Source organism: Pygoscelis adeliae, unplaced genomic scaffold (genome assembly GCF_000699105.1).
Source record: "Pygoscelis adeliae isolate BGI_AS28 unplaced genomic scaffold, ASM69910v1 Scaffold244, whole genome shotgun sequence".
Taxonomy (NCBI): Eukaryota; Metazoa; Chordata; class Aves; order Sphenisciformes; family Spheniscidae; genus Pygoscelis; species Pygoscelis adeliae.
In genome coordinates this window covers 1,244,102-1,262,585 of record NW_008824648.1, presented here as the reverse complement: position 1 = coordinate 1,262,585, position 18,484 = coordinate 1,244,102, and the positions used below count along the sequence as shown (strand labels likewise).

The following is an 18,484-nucleotide window of genomic DNA, read 5'->3' as shown; positions in this document are numbered from 1 at the left end:
CTGCGCTCCCTGCTCTCCGGCCGCCTCTGCCCCCACGCAGGTAAGGCTGCGGTAAGACCCCCTCCGCTTCAGCCTCCGGCCGCTCAGCTCCTGCCCCGGGGCCGGCGGGGGGAAAGGATCGCGCTTTAGGAACCGATTTGTCTTCCTCTTAAAACGGGTTTATTTTGCATTCGTAAGCGTGGAATGGTTAGGGAGAGAACGGCGGGAGCGCCGTGACTCCGAGCGGTCTGTGCGTGAAGGAGGGCGAAGTGCTTGGGATGGGAGCAGCGAGGGTGAAAACGGGGGATTGGCGTCGGGGCGGGCGGGCGCACATGTCCCGCCGGTACCGCTCGGGTTTTGCACCGAGGGGAGGCAGGTCGGGTCTGCCCTCAGCCCGTCACCGCACTGGCAATGGATATCGGATGGCTTTTTAGGCTGGTGCATCCCCATCCAACAGAGATTATCCCGAGCTTGAGAGGTTTTATTTGCTCCTTTCTGCTCTGTGCGGATGAGGTGACCCAGGCAGGGAAGGCAGCTACGGACCTACAGCAGATCACTTGTCATTTTATAAGTCTGTTGTCAAAATCAATGATGCGGTCTCAGACTGCCTTTTTCAGGCACAATGGGTCTGGTATGTTTTATTCCTTAGCCAGTGCTGCAGGCTTTGAGATCACGAGCCCCAGGTAGCAGAATCTCCTTAGCATCCCTGTTTGCCCTTCATCTTGGCTCGTGCTAGCTGTAAATGAGATCTGCAGCTTCTGTCTCCATTAACATCACCGCACTGCGTTGGTTTGCTTGGCACGGAGGTGGCTACAGACAGGGTTTGCCAGAGTCTAAGCGTAGCTTGCTGTGGAGCAGCAGGATGGTAAAGATGTTGCAAAACACCGTGTTGGAGCGGTTATACCTTCCCGGGGTCCTGACTTTCCATCTGCGTGCTGAACTCCTGCCTCCTTGGACTGCTGCAGTGCAGGCAGCTCCTGTGGAGTCACCAGAGCTGCCACGTTGGAGGGCATCTGCTCAGGCACCCACTGCTGGGATTGTGCTTCCCAGCGCTCCTGCTCTGGGGCAGCTACTCAGAGCTCAGTGTGAGCTGGAGCCTCTCTGAGGTGGCCTAGCAGGTAACTGCTGCGCACTGTACTAGCAAGGGCTGCCAAAGCGTGTTGCTCTGCCTGGGTTTGGTCTGGAAACTGCATTTTTACCCAATGACCTGCTCTAGAGCAGTGCTGCTGTGAGAGCACTCCAGCATCACCACAAGACGTGGAGAGTGTTTGAAGAGATGCCATTTTACAGTATGGTAGAAACTGTTCTTTTTTTCCCTGGATGTAATTTGACCATGGACTTGTTTCCCCCAAGCTATATAGTGCAAGCCTGATGGCAGGGTTAGGAGGGGAAAGGAAGCTTGCTCTTCCACATGGAAGTGTCCCTCCTCACCCAGACACAGCAGTATTGTCGTAGGGGTAGGTGGAAGTTTTGGTGGGGAAACAGACCTATTACACAGAGCACTGAGGAATCACAAAGAGATTCAGCTAGAATTTCTCCAAATAAGAAACAGGGACCACACTCCCTAATCACCTTGGCTGGAAAGGGGCACCAAATATTATTTGTGTCCTGGTTTGGACCCCCCATCTCTACTCAGAAAGAGCCAAGAATATGCTGTTTCTTGCAAGCTTTGCAGCAGGGACTTTAAAGTTGCATCTCCAAATGCAGTTTAAGATAGAGAATATAAACCGAACAAATCTCTTTTTAAGAGTGGCAGCTCAATAACAGGTCTAGGCTGGATCTTCCCCCACTCCTTGGGGGGGCTCTCAGAGCAGAAGTATCAGGGTGGCAGGACCTCTTGTATCAGCAAGTTCAGTTTACTGCAGCTACAGAGCCCTGCGTCACCACCTCCTCCTCCTCCTTATAATCTCACCAAGGTCCTTGTGTGGCTCCAGCGAGAGCAACAAACCCAAAAATTGTCACCACTCTTATTGCAACCATGAAAGATTTCAGACGTACCAAAGGGTATGGTTACACCTGCCCACTGCTACCTCATTTGAGCAGAAGCAGCTCTCTGGGGTTTTGCCTAGGGACAGCAATGACTGCACATGAAGAATGGGTTAACAGTGACCTTTCTGATATGATTCATGAGTTCCTTTGGCTTCAGTTGGAGCACTGGGGTCTTAATGGCTTTGGTCTGTGGGGCTATTGAACAGTTGTTTATCCAAGCTTATTATAGGCAATAAAACCTGAATTACTACATACCTGTCATCCCTGGGGGGCAAGTTCCATCCTTGCAAAGGGCCTCCTGTCTCCTAGTTGGTTTCTGCCTGAATACTCCTTTGCGATATGAGGCAGCCTGCAAATCAGATGGGCAAGAAAAGATCTCCTAGATTAGACAGTTTTTGCCAAGGTGTGGTATATTTTTTTCCATTGTTTTCAATTTCTGCTCAGACACATTAGCGAGCTGCGTGCCAAATAATCTTTTGCTATTATACAGGGCTGCTCATGAGAGCACCATTTCCTTTATTTAAGGTTTTGAACCTTTCTCCTGAAGGAGCACACAGGAATCTCCAAGGAGAAGGATTTGCAGGTCTTCAGTGAGAGCTGTCATCTCCCTGACAAAATCTCACAAATAAGCACCACAGATGACTGTGGGAGCTGAGCCTCCCCCCCTACCCCAGGACTGGTTACGCCGCAGAGCAGGGAGGACTGGGGCACACATCCTTGTGCACCAAAATTATCCTTGGCCTGGTTTTCCCACTGAGCTATATATCCAAAGAAATAATTTGCAGGGTAAATGCAGTAACGAGTGGGAGAGGCTCTTTAAGCTGGCACTATGCACAAGGTCAAGTGTTGGTCTAAAAACTGGTGACTGCCAGCCTACACAAGTAACTCCGATAAACCAGGTGGTCTGTGGGGACCTGCTGTGCCCTGGGACTTTCTGCCAGAGGTCACTAATCTATCAGACCTGTCGCTCTGTTTCAAAAACTTCACAGGTCACTTGGAATGAATAGAAGCAAGCTGTAAAAATGTCAAGTGGCCTCTCTACTTGGAAATCCATTTCCTCTTTAGTTTACCCAACTATATCCATCAGTAAACAATCAATCTCCCTCTCATTCCTCCTCAAATGCCTGAAAAGACCTATAATTATCTCCTCCTCTTCTAAAAATATATGTATTAAAGCAATGAATGCCTCTTCAGTCAGAGTCCTTGAACCCTGTTATCTTTCTCTCAGCATATATTTTATATGGATTCATCATTACCAGCTGCAGCTATGGGGGATCTATAACATTTCTGGTCACATTATATTACCAAACTATCATCTGGAGGAACTTCACGCACTTAACTAATAGTGAGACTGGAGAGCACCTTGGAGCCAACAATCCAAGAACTTTGTGCTTTTTGTTCAAGGACTGTCTAAGATCTCGTCTTTGTTGTAATTATTCCTTTGCATTCAACATTTCAAGCAAATCAAATTGTATATATATTCCCATGAAATCCACATGCATTTCAGTTCCCCAGTTGGATAAATTGAAATGTTGAGAATTGGGTCTATCATGCAAATATTCAGTTACCACATGGGAGTATGTTCCTCTGCAAATGTGAATTTTTCAGTCACAATTCCAATAAAAACCATTTCTATGACAGTGATTTTCAAGCCTTCACGAGTTTCTGCCATTGTAGATAGAGGTTGTAACTGGTGCAATGAAGACACAAGACCTTTCCATATGCTCCCCTTAGAAATTCTTAGGCTCATGATTGCCCTAATCGTTTAGGAGAAGCCCTCGCTCAGATTGGGTAGCCCAAGATACAGCAGCATGCTCACAGACTAGCTTTGCTTGAAAGGCGTTGAGAAGGCAGATTGTCTGCGGAAACTTGGTGTCAAGCAGCACCCCTGCCATCGCCAGGACTGGCATCAGGTCTTCAAGAGGCCTGTGAAGCACCAGGAAGCGGGGAGATCTTCACCCCATGGAAGTCCATGGCAAAGCTCTGTGGAGATAGATTTCCCTCCCAGAGGGCCAATTGGTAGCAGTTGCTGGGTTTTCTTGGGTGGAGGTTGTTTGTTTGTTGGGTTGCTTTGTTTTGGGTTTCTTGGCAGCATAAGAGTAATCCAGTTCTTCTAAGTATTGGGGTCCTGTCCATGCAACGACTCCCTGTGCCCACAGGGCTATGCAAGGGACAGCCATTGCCCAGCTAGGAAAGTAACACAGCTCCTGCGTGCTCTGCGTGGGGGCCGGCTGGGTGGGCTAGTGCTGAGAAGGAGGTGCCAGCACAGCCCCACCACCCAGCCCCACCCCTCAGCACATGTCAGGGGAAGAGTCAGCAGCAAAAAATGCCTATTGTTTCAGAAAGGAAGTGACCCCTTTTCTCTTAAATGCTGGGAAATCGAGACCTCATCATTGGTGAGAAAAAAAAAAATCCCCTCTCTGCAGTGAAAGGGAAATACCACCTGAGCTGTACTGCCAGCGGCGTTAGAGAACGTGTCGCAGCGAGAGGACTAAAGGGAGACTTTGTAAAGGAAGGAAGGAAAATGAGGGAATGCAAGGACTGAATAGGAGAGGCAGCCTTTCATTTCTAGGTCAGGAGTTTGACTCCAGCTCACTAGTCACTGCTGCCTAATGATTCTTCAAAAGCTGATGATCATCTCTTAGTCTGTTACTCGGAGGCCACAGCCCCATCACAGAACCTGTCCTGTATGGCACAGGATTTAATCCTTGGCACAGCTGGAGCTAGAGAGGAGTTACTAAGTGGGCTGTGCGGGTCCTCTATGGGATGCTGAAAAACCTTTTCTGGGGCTTCGCATGTGTATTTCGCTCCTGTGCTCAGGGCTAAGCAGACTCGTAGGAATGATGGGGTTTGACTTTGGTCTTCCTTTGCAGGGCAGCTGTGCAAAATCCCTGCTACTCCAGAAACCCAGGTCATTGGTGATGCCCTTTGTTTCTGGTGCTTTGTTCTTGTGGCACACTACAGTTGGAAAGTACTGGTCTTCTGGACTTAAATCTAGAGGGTGTTGCATGTCTTGTGGTAGACAGCAGCGGGGAGAGGAATAGGCACTCTGAGCATCTCTAGGCTGCTCACCTTGTGCCTCTCCCTGGGACTGCCACCCTGCCAGCACCACCCGCCATGGATGGGTTCACTGTGCACATGAACCTTGCAGCAGCTCTGGGGATAAGCAGAGGGCTGCCATGGCTCTAATGCTGTTATCATTTGTAACACAACAGCAGACGGAGACAAGCAAACCTTTGGCTCCAGTTGTGCCAGTCATTGTGCACAGGTTTAACAGAGACTCTCCCCATGCCAAGCAGCCTACAAATCAGGATGAACATTTTGAGAAGATGGGTGGGCACAAACCAGAAGGGAGGAGAGCAGCACAGGCCAGCTCTGTACTGCCACTAGCAGCATTCATCCCACTGCCAGCCTGGCCTCTTCCCACCATCAGTACTTCCATTAGCAGATGCATCGGAAGACCATGTGCTGTGACACTTGAGTTGGTGCATCAGAGGCCAAGGACCCCTCTCAGGGACATAGCAGAGCTTAACGGGGCTTGCACTGAAGGAATTGCCAGTGAAACGTGGCTGTGAGCCACAGGTGTAGATGCAAAAAAGAAAAAACTGGACCTGGATTTCAATGCTTTGGAGCATGGGGATTTGAATACAGGCTTTGGCTTGGCTTACTAGAACGGTGGGAGCTTTTGCAGGAATTGGGCCTGGGCAGGACTGGGAATGCCTGGGAGTTTTGCCTGGGCAGTTGTTTGAATGCATCTCTTGCATGCAACTTACTTGGGATAAAGAAGCTGCTTGAAAGCAATTTCATGTTTAGATACCCGCCCTCCTTCCTCAGGTCAGAAATCTCTACATTAATGCACTAGGCTGTGCCCTGGCAGCTGCTAGTTATTGTGCAACAGGAAAAATACACTTGGACTTAAAACTCCAAGGAAAGGAAAGCTTTGGGACAGCAGCTGATGGGAGGGTATTCACCTTTGAAAGATTTAAGTTCCTCTGCTAGGCTTTGCTAACTGCCAACAGAGAAGTATCCTAGAAAGCAATTTGGAAACAAAGCAAAGCAAAGTTCTAGAGACTTAGCTGGGACACATCAATTCCTTTCACTCCCTACTAATCACCTTCGGTTATTAGCTAGTTCACCGTTACTACCTCCGCATGAGATGGGAAGCAGTCTTATTCTCCAACTGTACAAGCACAGGGAGTCCAGCAACTTGCCCAAGGTTACACATAATCAGTCACCGTCACTTACAGGCTTATATTACAACTCAGGGAACCCTGTTTATCTCTCGTGTGATTACAGAGCCACATAACCCTTTGGAGGGCTACTAAGCAAGTAGCACAAGTTAACCTGAGACAATGTTTGGCCTGGGCACGCGTTGCCAAAGATGCTGCAGGAAGCTATACTGAATCCTAAGCATGCACACACAACTCCATTCCCTCCCCTGCTGCCATACCAGTGTCCCAGCCAGCTGTCTGAAAGCAGCATCTTTTGGTACTTTACCCCCACCCCAGAAAGGGTGTGGAAAACCAATCCAGGGGAAAGGAAACAAAAAACAACAACAACAAATCTTGGCTGATTTCCCAGGAGCAGCAGTGTCAAACCTGGGTGGCCTCCAGCACATGTAAATACATCTTACCAACCTTAATGCCACCGTTCAGCTCTCTGAAGTTCTTCACACCTCCTTTCAGAAGCCTCTGCACAGCATTGTAACCGTACCCCTGCAGCACACTCCCTCCAACACCAAGCAGGAGTCCATCTTCCCTGCTTTGCTCTGGGCCCCTGGTATTGTTGTACAAAGCACTTACAGGCCAAGTCCTCAGCCAGAATTAGCTGACACAACTCTGTTAGGGGCCCTGGTAATGAGTTAATTTATAGCAGCTGAGGGTATGGCTCAATTTTCTTTTTTATTTGTAATTGCACAGATGAGCTTTAATTGCACCATTCTGGTATTTGTTGGCAATGTGCTTGAAAGAGCTGAGTGGTTTTGTATGCCTCTGTCAAGATCTGTAGCAGAAACAATCTGCTCGTTGGAAGCCCCATGGTTTAGTTTCCATAACCCAGTTAACAGAGGGGAAGAAGAGACTATTCCCTCATTGAGGTGCAGCAAGAAAAACTGGAGTTTCAGGTCACTGCCTTAATCATGAGCACAGATGACCTCACTGACCATGCGAAAGTATCATTGATTGAGTGAGAATGAGGTGCCTAAGTATGTTGCAAAATCCTGCCATCCTTTGCATCCACTCTGAACTTGTGGTAGAGTGGGTGATAACGTTTTGCATCATCGCAAGGGGTTGGGAGGATAAATCAGAAATGCTCAAACACTGTGGTTTCTAGGACCTGCCAGTGCTGAGACCAATGGTTTGCAGCCTAGAACAGATAAACAAGAAATTGTTGTGAAACCATTCGATGTTGCTAGTGACCACAGGATGGGGAAAGCAAAGGACCATATTATCCACAGCACAGACCTTTCTCAGCACTGGAGCTGTTGGCATTGAGGGGACCGTCACGCAGGGGGTCAGAGATCTCATCTCCTTTTTTATTTTTTTCTACCCCAGTCCAGCTTTCTGGTACACATTGTAGCTTTTGTAGTCATAAAAAAAATATGAATTAAAACATCTGACATCTGCTTCTGTAAGTGGCAAGACCTCATTTTAATATGCTGCTTCCTGATTTCAGACAAAGAAATATTTGTGTAGGCCAGGGTGAAACTGGTTAAGCAAGAAAAAAAGGGGCAGATTGAAAGACAGTGAGAGAATCTCCAATCAAAGGAAAGCATGGCATGATTAATAAGTGAAGGCAATCAGAGTCTGTGGGAAGGGACTACCATTGCATATAGTAATTCCTGGTAAGAGTGACAGCTGTATGATTTGTTCTTAAAAAGAAAGTGCAGCAATACAGCCACTCTCCTCCTGACTCTTAGTGGTGGTGGTGTGCTATCTGGGGTGGTGATGCCATCAGAAGAACCTGTTAGCCTTCTATTTTTCATGCAGATACAACGCTTTACCTCTCACGGCTGAGAGGTGTTTGCAACTGAGCAGGTAGATCCTCTTCACTCCAAATCAGCAATCACCCAGCTCCACCTCCTCCTTCCAAGACCCGGCACCGAGCTGCCTCTTACAGGTGGTGTTTTGCTGTGCGTGAAGCTGCAAACCAGGCTCCCTATTCCTTGTCCTCAGTCCAGGGTCCATCACGCTCATCCCAGGAGTGGAAGAGCTGTTACCCAGCCCAGCACAGGCAGCTCCTGGTGAGCTTTCCTGTGGCATTTCCGTGGGCAATGTCTTTCTCTTGTCCCCCAGCACAGCAATGTACTAGTGTTGCATTGCTGACGGTCTGGCACCGACTGTCCCAAATGTGGCTCTTTACAGCGGAGAGACGGCTGTGAATCCTGCCAAGGGAGGCAGCTGCAATTCTGTATATGATAAACAAGATCTTCTATAAGGGGCTATAAGCACTACGTGCCCAAGTGCCATAAAAAGCCCATCAGGTGGGATTATTTATCACTGACAGCCCTTTTGAAAAATCCAGTGTAAAATATTAAATCTATGGCTGCCTATGGACAGTAAAGGGCATGTTTCAATGCTATCCCAAGAAATTCTCAAGATCAAGTAGAAGGAATTTAAATAAAATAGAAAATTATTCATGTAATAATAGCTAGTTTGGCCTTAATGAGTAAAAGTTTTCCTTGTCTGTGGACATTGCAGAAAGCAAGCTGGAGGAGGGAAGGCTGGAAAACAGGTTATTTCTGAAACAGGGAGTTTTCTGGGTTACCATGAAGGAGGGCTGCACAGCAGAGCCCTCCCCGCTCTACCGCTAGTGAGGGGTCCCAGGCTTCTCTGCCTACTTAGGGATAGTTACGTTACCAGGAGTGAGTTTGTGAAGCAGCTGCTGGTTTGATGTCAGGCAAAAAGGAAGGAAGGAAGAGAGGGGAATGAAAGGAAATGAAGTAGGAAGTAAGATATCCTGAAAAGTGTACGCATTGTAGCCCTCTGAGGTGCTGTGGGTCAGGCTCTAATAAGGGAAAAAAAAAGATACCAGAGAAACTGAAGTTTTGTACTGCAGCAATTCCTTGTCCGAAATCCATGAACAGATGGATTGGGAGCTGAGATTTGCAGTTAGGTAAAGGATGGATGCACACTGGCTCTCATCCCAGTGTGAGCCAGAAGTCTGCACTGTGAACTACTAGATTCAGAAAAACAGTAAGAAAACCTGGGGGCAGTTCTACAACTCCTGTAGATAAACCTTTCATCCAGAGACTGTTCTACCACGTTACCGTGTAAAATAATTGTGATGTGAAAACAAGTCGTCTTTGTCCATGTGCAAAAAGCTCATGAACAAAGCTGCCTCCATATACTTTCTCTTCACAAAGAAGGTAAGAGTTCATTTAAAGAAATGACTTCATAGCTAAAACCATACAGGGAGTGAAAAAAATCTACAGTGCCTCGTTTGCTTTTCCTATCAGTACTTGCTTTTCGTCACCTGTATGTGTGCAGAGAATACTGCAGAGAATGCCAAACAGTTTGCAAATTGCTTGTTGCAACCCCAAATTCACTTAAGTCTGCAGAAAGATGGATTTCATTTTACCCTTTTTTCTGCTGGTTCAGAATACATACAATCAGAGGAAATATTTTAGCCTCAATTTAATGTCTATCGTGCTAAAAGAACAGGTACTTCTCTGCATCTGTATGCAGGTAATCACCAAAAAGTTACCTGGCTACATGTGTTGTTTTCTACCTATCTACTAGATCAGAACTCTGTGTGCTTTTATGACTCCCCCTGAAGGACTCCGGGTCTATGAAACACAACACTTCTGTTGTAGCAAAGCCTACAAGAAAGCTTCATATAGCTCAAGAAAAACAAATTTGGGCTTCCCCCCTCTACCACCTTACTATAGAAAGTTTTACATTTCACATCCCTCAGGGGATGCACTATACACCGAGTTTTGTAGCCTCTTGTGACCTTCTCCTTGTTCTCTTTTAAGCAGGTAAGAAGAGCCCACCTGCTGAGGACAAAGTCGTGCTAACACATATGAAGATACTGAGCAATGAAGGAATTCAAAACCCAGGTTTAATCCCAGAGGCTCCAGCTGACACAGCCTGCACGGAAGAGTCCCATCTCCCCGGCGCCAGCCTCCCACCGGGCTGCCAGGGAAATCCGAATGCAGCAGCCGCACTGGCAGATGCAGACTACGCAGATGCCCCGGCAAGTACAGACTATGTAGCCACACTGCCTGACCTCAGCGCCTTCGAGTCCAAGTGCCGACTTCACAGATTCTCCAAATTTGAATCTGAGGACTCGGGGGTTGAATTGCCAAGCGGGGCTAATTCTCCGTCAACGCCGACGGGTTCAGAGAAGAGCTTTGTGCTTCACAGCAGAGACTCATTTTGTGACTCAGGCGTGCTTAGCACCTCTTCTTCTCCAGAAATTGACCATCTGATAATGAGAACATGTAAAGAGCATGCCAGAAAAGTCAGCCACCAAGATCCAGAGAGCGAAAAGCAAGCTGAGTACTACAGCCAGGAGGCAGATGCTGTGCAGGGTCCTACACCTTCCCTTGAAGACTTCAGCGTCCCTCGGGAAGAAAGTCCCGATGAACATTTTGACCAGAGCAAAAGGCAATCGCTGGAAAAGGAAGCTACCCCAGAGACGGACCTTCCCAGGGAAAACACTCCTCCCACCCCAGATCCCATAGAAGAGCCAAAGACAATTGCTGACAATTTCCCAGAGAACTTTGGCAGCATGCAAGACCTTCAGATCCATGGACATCAGCTGAAGAAGTACCCCACAAGCGACAGTCTGGATGAATACATGGATGAATGCTGTAGACTGAGTGAGGTAAGAAACACTGAAACTGAATCTTGGAGCTAAGCCTGTCCAAATACCTCAGTCAGGGTTCAAGTCCTATTGTTTGTCATGAACTGAGTTAGAAAATCTCCCCTGAAACTGTTGTAAGCAGCAAATCATGGTAATTGATTTTTAAGAGCTCTTTTCATAGCAGTGAAATTCTGAAGTAATTCACATAGATCAGGTCTGGGTAAGGATGACTAATGGCTGATGGAGATCTGATGTTTCAAAAAGCCCTAGATTAGAGGATGGACTTGATTCTGGTCTTAAAATGAAGATTGTGAAGTTAGTCATCGTCCTCTGATACATGGGACGGGGATCAGAACGTAGTTTCTTTTTCAAGGTCAGGTTATTCCTGTTCCTGGGAACAGCTGGACTGTTGTTGGGGCGCTGAAATTTGGAAAGAACTTGTCTAAGGGGTAGTTCATTCCTGTCCAGGCCTGTCCTGTCCTCTTGAGCCAGCTCTCTCAAATAATGAGTGAGCAAGGAGCTGATGCACAAATTCAAATCTTTGCTGGGCTGGAGACAGAGATCCCATTTTAACCTGCCAGCACAGCTGTGATGGACCAAACTGCAAAGACATAATTTCAGCAGCTTGTCCCCCTCCAGAGTCTCTCTTTTCCCCCTTGCTGGGTACACTGTACCACTGACAGGAGAATAAAAAGCCCTTCTGTGCACCTTCTCCCATAGTGGATGCTGGCAAGCACTTGCCCCAGTGGTTTTGCCTGAAGCCCCATGCTGCCGACACGCAGACAGACCGCTGCCTTGCCTGCCCGCTGTGGTGGCTTCCGTGAACCAGCAAAGGAAAGATCTAACTGGGGAGCTGATTCCTGACAGAGAGACAGACCAAAGAGCCCCATGAGCAAAGGGAAAGGAGAAGGGCAGACCAGGTGAAGAGGGTCACACAAGCACAACAAAAACATCAAACGGTGCATAATGGGGATTTCTTTTTAGGGCGTTTATTGCGGTAATAGCGATGAATTGGAATGGGAGATGGGTGGGAGGAAGCCAAGTGACAAGTGCTGTGTGCTATGCATATAATTTCACCATGACCTCTCTGCTCAGGCCCTGAACCATCAGGCGATGGCCTTCCTCTCCAGCATGCCAAACCCTCCCAAGCAGCGAGGAAGGTCAGAGATGGCCCATATCTGTTAACATTGCATATCGAGGCAGTACAAGCAACACGCGATCGAGCTGAGCAGCCTCTTCCTCCCCAGAGCTGTCTCACACATGGCAGAAGACAGATGTCTATTTTGCACAGTTCCCAAACAGTCAGCGACCTGGCCTTTTGGCAGAGAGTTCAAAAAGGACCAGAGCAGGAGAGTTTGACCACAAGGGGACTTTATAAAAAGTTACCTAAGTTCTCTGTCACGCTCGGGAGGGTTTGCAGCCAGCTTGGTCTTGTCTGACAGCTCTGGCTGCCCGTGAAATTCCTTTAAATCCTTTGTGAAATGGAGCCTCCATTTCCCAAAGCAGAGCATTTAAATAAACAAGAGAATAAATTAGGAAGAAGCTGCAGAGGAAATGAAGCTCTTGGTGGCTTATCTCCCCTCCTTTTTAATATCCTAACTGGCTGAGTGCTAAAGCGCTGTGCCCCAGAGCACTTTTCTTTGTTTGTTTTTTGAGCTGTATAAATACAGCTGTGACCTAGATGCTGGGGAAGCTTGCCCCTCTTCACAGAGCACCTCCAGGCTGCTGTATCTCAAGAGCAGCGCTCTCCAACCTGCTGGGATGCCAGGTAGCACCCAAGATGACTGGGGCAAGAAATGCCCACGGCTGCTGCACAGCCCTGCAGCTGCTGCTGTGCTGTGTGCCTCAGAGCACAGGGACAGCCTCCTGCAGCTGCAGAGCCTTCTGCCCTTGCCAAACCTGCAGAAGGTTGACCTGTCCTCACTGTCACGCAACAGAGGCAGGACAGAGTGAGACCGACTCAGAAATGATGTCCAGATGATCATCTGCCCATACAGCTGATGGGTGCATCTTGGTTCACCCCAGCTGAGGCTCTGCTCCAGGCTTACTCTGTGGTTTTCACATTTGCCTGTAACCTGTCCAAAATACAACATGGTACTTAGGAGCCAATCTCTTGTCTGGCCTGATGTCGTCTCAAGGACTCAGATACCCCTGGAAATGCAATCAATGTTGTCTGAAAGATAGCAGGCCAGTACAGGGTATTCCCACTCTGCTTGGCAAAGAACATGGCAAACCAAATTGTTCCATTGAATCAATTCCTCCTGCATTAAATTCATGTTGATATAAGCCAGTATAAGCACTCTTGCATCTCTATTTAACGCCAGGTGAGATCATTATTTAATTATAGGTGACAGCGACTTCCTTAGTTCTGTTGCTGGTTTTGGGAATATAACTTTCAAGTAACAGGAGAGCAGGTGAGATTCCCCAGCCCAGCTGGCTGTGGCAATGCCAACAGCACTGTGCTTGCCGGCACACCGTAGCTGAGCAAGGATTCATTCGCTGGATGAGGATGTGCCTTGGTGTCCTCCCAGCCTCCTTCAGTGCTGAGGCCACTTTCAAGAGAACAGGAAGGAAAATGCTGAAAAAGAGAGACTGGAAATGACCAAATGTTTTGACCGTTTGGATTCATTTGGTGAATTGCTTTGGCTGAAAATATACATCAAATCATTTCAGTCTGGCGTTTCTTAAACAAAGCTTTCTGATCTTTTGTTTTGAACTGTCGTTATTTTGAGATTTGCCTACATTTAGAAAGATGAAAGAAAGTGGAAGCTGTCAAACAACAAGTGAAAGAACTTTGAAGCCTAAATAAAAGCATTTCCTTTTAAACCAAATTAAATGTTTGGGGTCAGTTTGAAGATACATAGCTTTTGATGCTTTTGCTTTGCAAACAATTCCTCACGCTCCATAAAGTTTACATCTAAAGTCAGCCCATACTCCTAGAAGGAGAGGGTGGGAGCATTGTCGTTGCTAAATGAAAAAAAACCCATTATTCACACAGTGCTAATTATCCTGGGCCAAAGCAGGCAAAATACTTCTCTGCAGAGAGCGGTACGGTTCAGGGGAAGGATCAGGCAACCTGTGATGGACAGCCCCGTAGCCTGTGCGTGCCGCTCAGAGGAAACTAGAAGCTATCAGCAAGCGCAGCCCCTCCTGGACAGCAGGGTGGAGCCGTCAGAAATATACAGCACGATCCCTCTCTTTCCTGTTATTCACAAGCCTTTTGGTGCTGTCAGCTTCCAGTGACAAATGCTTCCCACTCAGCCTGTGGCATCACTAATCAGTTGCTCCAAGCCCGTGATGGGAGGTTTGTAATTACGTACCTTGGCTGTTGGCGCAGTGACCATACTGCCTCCGTACTGGCCATGCTAATGTGGCGGGAGCGGGCAGTGAGGGATTTATGGGAGGATGGAGCATGGTATAACTCAAATCTATCCACAAGAGAAAGTGAAGAGCATTGCATGAAGCGCAGAAACCTAAGTCACCGCAAGAAATATCAGCGAGCTCTTGTCTGAATGAAGAAGCCTGCAAGCTAGTCCTGCCCATCAGCTTCGGCTCCTGCTGCCAGGTCCAGCCCAGGACAGTTTTCCATAGAGCCCAATTGAAGAAAAGCCCATCGCACGCATCAGAGTAACAGATAATGGCTGAAATGAGGCAGGACAAAGTGCTGATTGGATGATCAGAAATGCAGATTTTGATTATACCTCAATTGGAGAAGAGGCTTGAAAACAACCGTCTTTCTTGCAGCTCCCACTGAACTTCAAACCTTTGTACTGCTCAGAGGCTGCAGTGAGCACGATGTTACACGTACACAGAGACAGAGGGACAGGCTCCCACCTCTGCGACTCTGGTGGCTTCAGAGGAAAAATGTGATTTTACACCAGTCAAAATATTGACTGGAGGGCCCTAAATAAGCCAAAGTTCCCAGTGCAGATGCTGATCCTGTATTTTTAAGCTTCCTAAGAAACCTGTGGGCCAGCACAACTGTGACAGTTTATTACCAGCTGAGCAGTGATAAATGTACTGAAAACCTGTCCCCAGAACTTAGTCAGGTGAGCACTCACAAGGGCAGAGATCTCTTTTTAGTTACGTGGCTGTGAAGTCAGTGTGGTGCACCTTAACTCTGCAGGGTCAAAACCGTAATGGGAGTAACTCAGCATAGTATAGCTGAGAGCCTTGGATTCCTTTTCTTCCAGCTGAGGGTCTGGCTCGGTCTGATACACCTGAAAGCAAAATCTGGCACCTATTTACACATTATGTTGTTACTTTCCTAGTACAACTTTAACCATCTGATTCATAAATTGTGTCTGCCTGGTCCTCTGCATCTTCACCTTCAAAAAAGTAGGTGAGATGTTCTTCCTTCTTCATAGGTTTCATCAACTCAAAAACGGGCACGTGGCTTTTGTTCCAATACTATTTGACAATCCCCATGTGTGGAATGGGAAAAAATCCAGTCCCTTTAGGTGAATGTTTTGGGAAGCTTCAACCGGGAGGACAGAGACTGGAAGAGACTCATCCTGGAAAATGTTTGCAGTTTTCCTATGGTTGCTCACCCTCTGCTGCTATCATAAAACTCTCTCACAGGTACTGAGAGGAAAATATTTACACCAGAACGTGACAGAGCAGGTTCTACGCTGCACTTGGCATGACCAGAAGAAAGTGAAGGCTGTTTAGGTATTTCCAGTCTATGGAAAAGAAAGTCCTGGAAGCGTCCCTAGAGAGGCCCTCTCTGAGCAATTGTTTTGGGGGCAAGCAGCTAAATTACACAAATTTTCTGTATTGAATGCCTGCCATATCTCAACAATCCTGATGCTAACGGACTTTGTGGCAGGGCAAGCAAGGTGAAACATCCCCCTTAAAAACGTTTACTCTTGCATGCTGCCCACAGAGGTGGCTGGCCCTGCAGGGATGGGCAGGCACCACAGGCTCTGCCTGATTTACCTTTTGCTCATTTGCGCTTGCTGGGATCGCTTCAATAAAATGCAGATTAATTTCCTATTAAATAGCCCAAACTGCCTGCCCTGAGCAGCCTCTGAAGGATGGCTGTGAAATAGGGGCCTCCAGCATATTGAGTCCAACCTTTAGTCTGGTTTAGGTCCCCTACAGGGGTAAAATCCACCTTGCCCCAAAACCTGGAGCAACTGCTCTACACCTTTTCCCTCTCATTTTCTGGGGACCTGCATTTATTCTCAGGAGTTGGAAGTTCTCTCTAACTTTTGCTAAAAGCCAGATTTTCTCCATGCCTGCCCAAAACACGCCTTTGCTTTCAAGTGCCTTCAGCCCTAGGCACAGAGCACTGGAAACCAGGGCCACCTTCTCCTCTCCTCCCCTGCCCTTTTTGCCCTATAAACCTAGCAGCCGCGGACACGAAGCAGGACTTTACAGTATTAAGCACTGGACAAACATGGAACAAAAAGAGGGTCCCTGCCTGAAAGAGGTGACAGTCAAATGCTTCATGCTCTCTCCCCAATCCTGAGGTTACAGCCAAATGTTTTACTTCATCCTCTTTTCCAAGAGCTCCTGTATCCCTTGTAGTCTTGCCTTGTGTTTCTACAGCTATAAAAGGGGTTGGATTTGGCTCACTGTCTCCGTAGGGCAATATAGACGTGCCATCAGTCACTGCAACAGCAAACTGGCAGAAAGGGGAATTGTTAAATGTGCAAAAAGACAGTACAGAGTGGCAGAAAGCCTACATTTTCAAGGAGAATGAGGAACTTTTGACTACCCATTTTGGGACAGCTTAAAAAAACCCCACAGATTTTCAGAAGCTAATACTCATGTACTTTCTGAAAATCATGCTTCTGGAGCTGGGCACCCCGAAATTCCTAACTGCTTTCAGATATGTTGGTTATAGTGCGTTCGATCCAAGCTTTTCCCAGCAGGCACCACGTGGGCTTTGTTCTCCCTGTGGGTCCTGGGGCTGCGCCCCTTCCCACTGCACAGACACACTAAGGACTCAGTTTTATGGCTGAGTAACCTTTGTCTTGCCACCACTTCTGCAGGCTCTGCCCGAAAGGAAAATAAAAATCATGAATGTGAATGACTAGTTGGCTTGGAGTTATCATTTTTTATATGATTTCATGTGACCTCTGTCCCAGCCTCAGACACAAAAGCATCTGGACATAATAATACCTGTTTATAAATAACATTGTATCATCATTTGTTTAAAAAGAAGTAAATTCTAATGTTGATTATTTTTGAACACACCATGAGCTTTCTGACATAATGAAAAGACAGGAAGAGTCCCAAGGCTGGCATTTCCCCAAAAATGTAGATTGTTGTGGGAAAGGAGACAGAGTAAGCTTCCTGCTTTTGTAGAAGGAACTTATTTTTTGAAGTTAGATAAACTTAGAGCACTGCTTTTGTAAAGATCGAGGCTTATTTTACTTATTGATATCACATGCACATCAGCAGGCAGCGCCAAGGTGGAAGTGAAGCCTCTGCATGTATTTGTTAGCAGCACGTTCAGCAGAGTCCGCTGCGGTGCGGGAGAGGACACTTGCTGTGCACGGGGAAGTCCTGGGGCCAGAAATGGTGAGGTGCAGAGTGGGAGGCTGGGAAGCACCGCTGCCTTTCCTCTGCCGCAGGATTACGGTCTGTCTCCGGCACTGCCCTTTGCTGAGCAGCAGTGAGACTCTGCAGATCCTGGGTGTGGAGAGATCAGTGGTACAGAATATCCTGCCATAGCCAGACAGCAAGCTTGATCCTGCAGACTTTCTTCAGGCATCTCTTAATGACTGAGAAAGTAGCAGCAGGGACGTAAGCTGGGCTCTGCTGAAGACCAGTGGAAAGATATTCTTTCACTTTGGCAGCTTGGTTCAGGCACATGTCCCTTTCACTGACCCACCAGTGATGAGGGTCTGAGTTCAGCTGTGCCATAGTGGTTACAGATTGCCAAAGGCAGACAAAACGTACCCCCAAGTTGGTCACAAAGCAGCAAATCACTGCAACCTGCAGATACGTGCCTTTGAGTGGGAGCCAAACTCAGCCTCAGTACCCATAAGCGTGACTTGCACTGAGGGCTGTGGGCTAAGTGAGCCATACTAACCCCAGCCATCTATACCATACAGTAGAACTCTATTTGTTTGTAAGGGTCCTGTGGCCGGTAAAAGAAAAATTAGCCTGGGAGGTGGAACTAGAAAAAGGCTGTCATGAGGTTCTCCTCTGTGTCAGCCTGTGATCAGTCAGAAGAGTCCCTCTGATGGAGCATCTTGCCGAGTAATCCAGAAAAGAGCTGTAAGCAAGCAACGCTGTAGCTCAGATCTGGCTATAACCAAAGCCCCTTGCAAGAGGAAGCCTAAGTATCTTTACCACGGCCCACGCGACCGTAAGGAGTGTGCTGGGCTCCCAGCTGCTAGTAAGGATAGCTCTGCTGTTACTCCATGGTCCAAGATGCATTGTCGTTGCAGGTGAACCAAGGTAACAGCAAAGCCCTGGGATCTGGTCTCGGATACCTGGAACACATTTGCCAACTGATTGAGAAGATTGGGCAGCTGCAGGAGCACAACCTGCGTCTCCAAAAGCAAGTGTGCAGCTTGCAGAAAGAGCAGAAGATGAGCCAGATAAAAGAGGTAAGCAGACACCATGGTATCTTCCATTAAATGACATACTCAAGGCCCAGATTTAAAGTTCCAAGTCTGTGTGAGGGAAGATGCTAATTTACTTGACCCCACACCCACCTGGGCTGGGTGCTCTGGTCTTCAGGGAGCCC

General features: G+C 47.6%; 1 protein-coding gene across 1 annotated transcript in view; it reads left to right on the top strand.

The window, feature by feature from the left end:
• Positions 1-6: 6 nt before the first annotated feature.
• The window catches only part of LOC103915568, a 30,390-nt gene continuing 11,912 nt past the window's right edge, over positions 7-18,484 (top strand). The window contains exons 1-3 of the mRNA XM_009322409.1: positions 7-40; positions 9,947-10,797; positions 18,183-18,344. Of these exons, the coding sequence (XP_009320684.1) occupies positions 9,991-10,797; positions 18,183-18,344 (969 nt within the window). The 5' untranslated portion in view covers positions 7-40; positions 9,947-9,990. The remainder of the gene's footprint in view (positions 41-9,946; positions 10,798-18,182; positions 18,345-18,484) is intronic.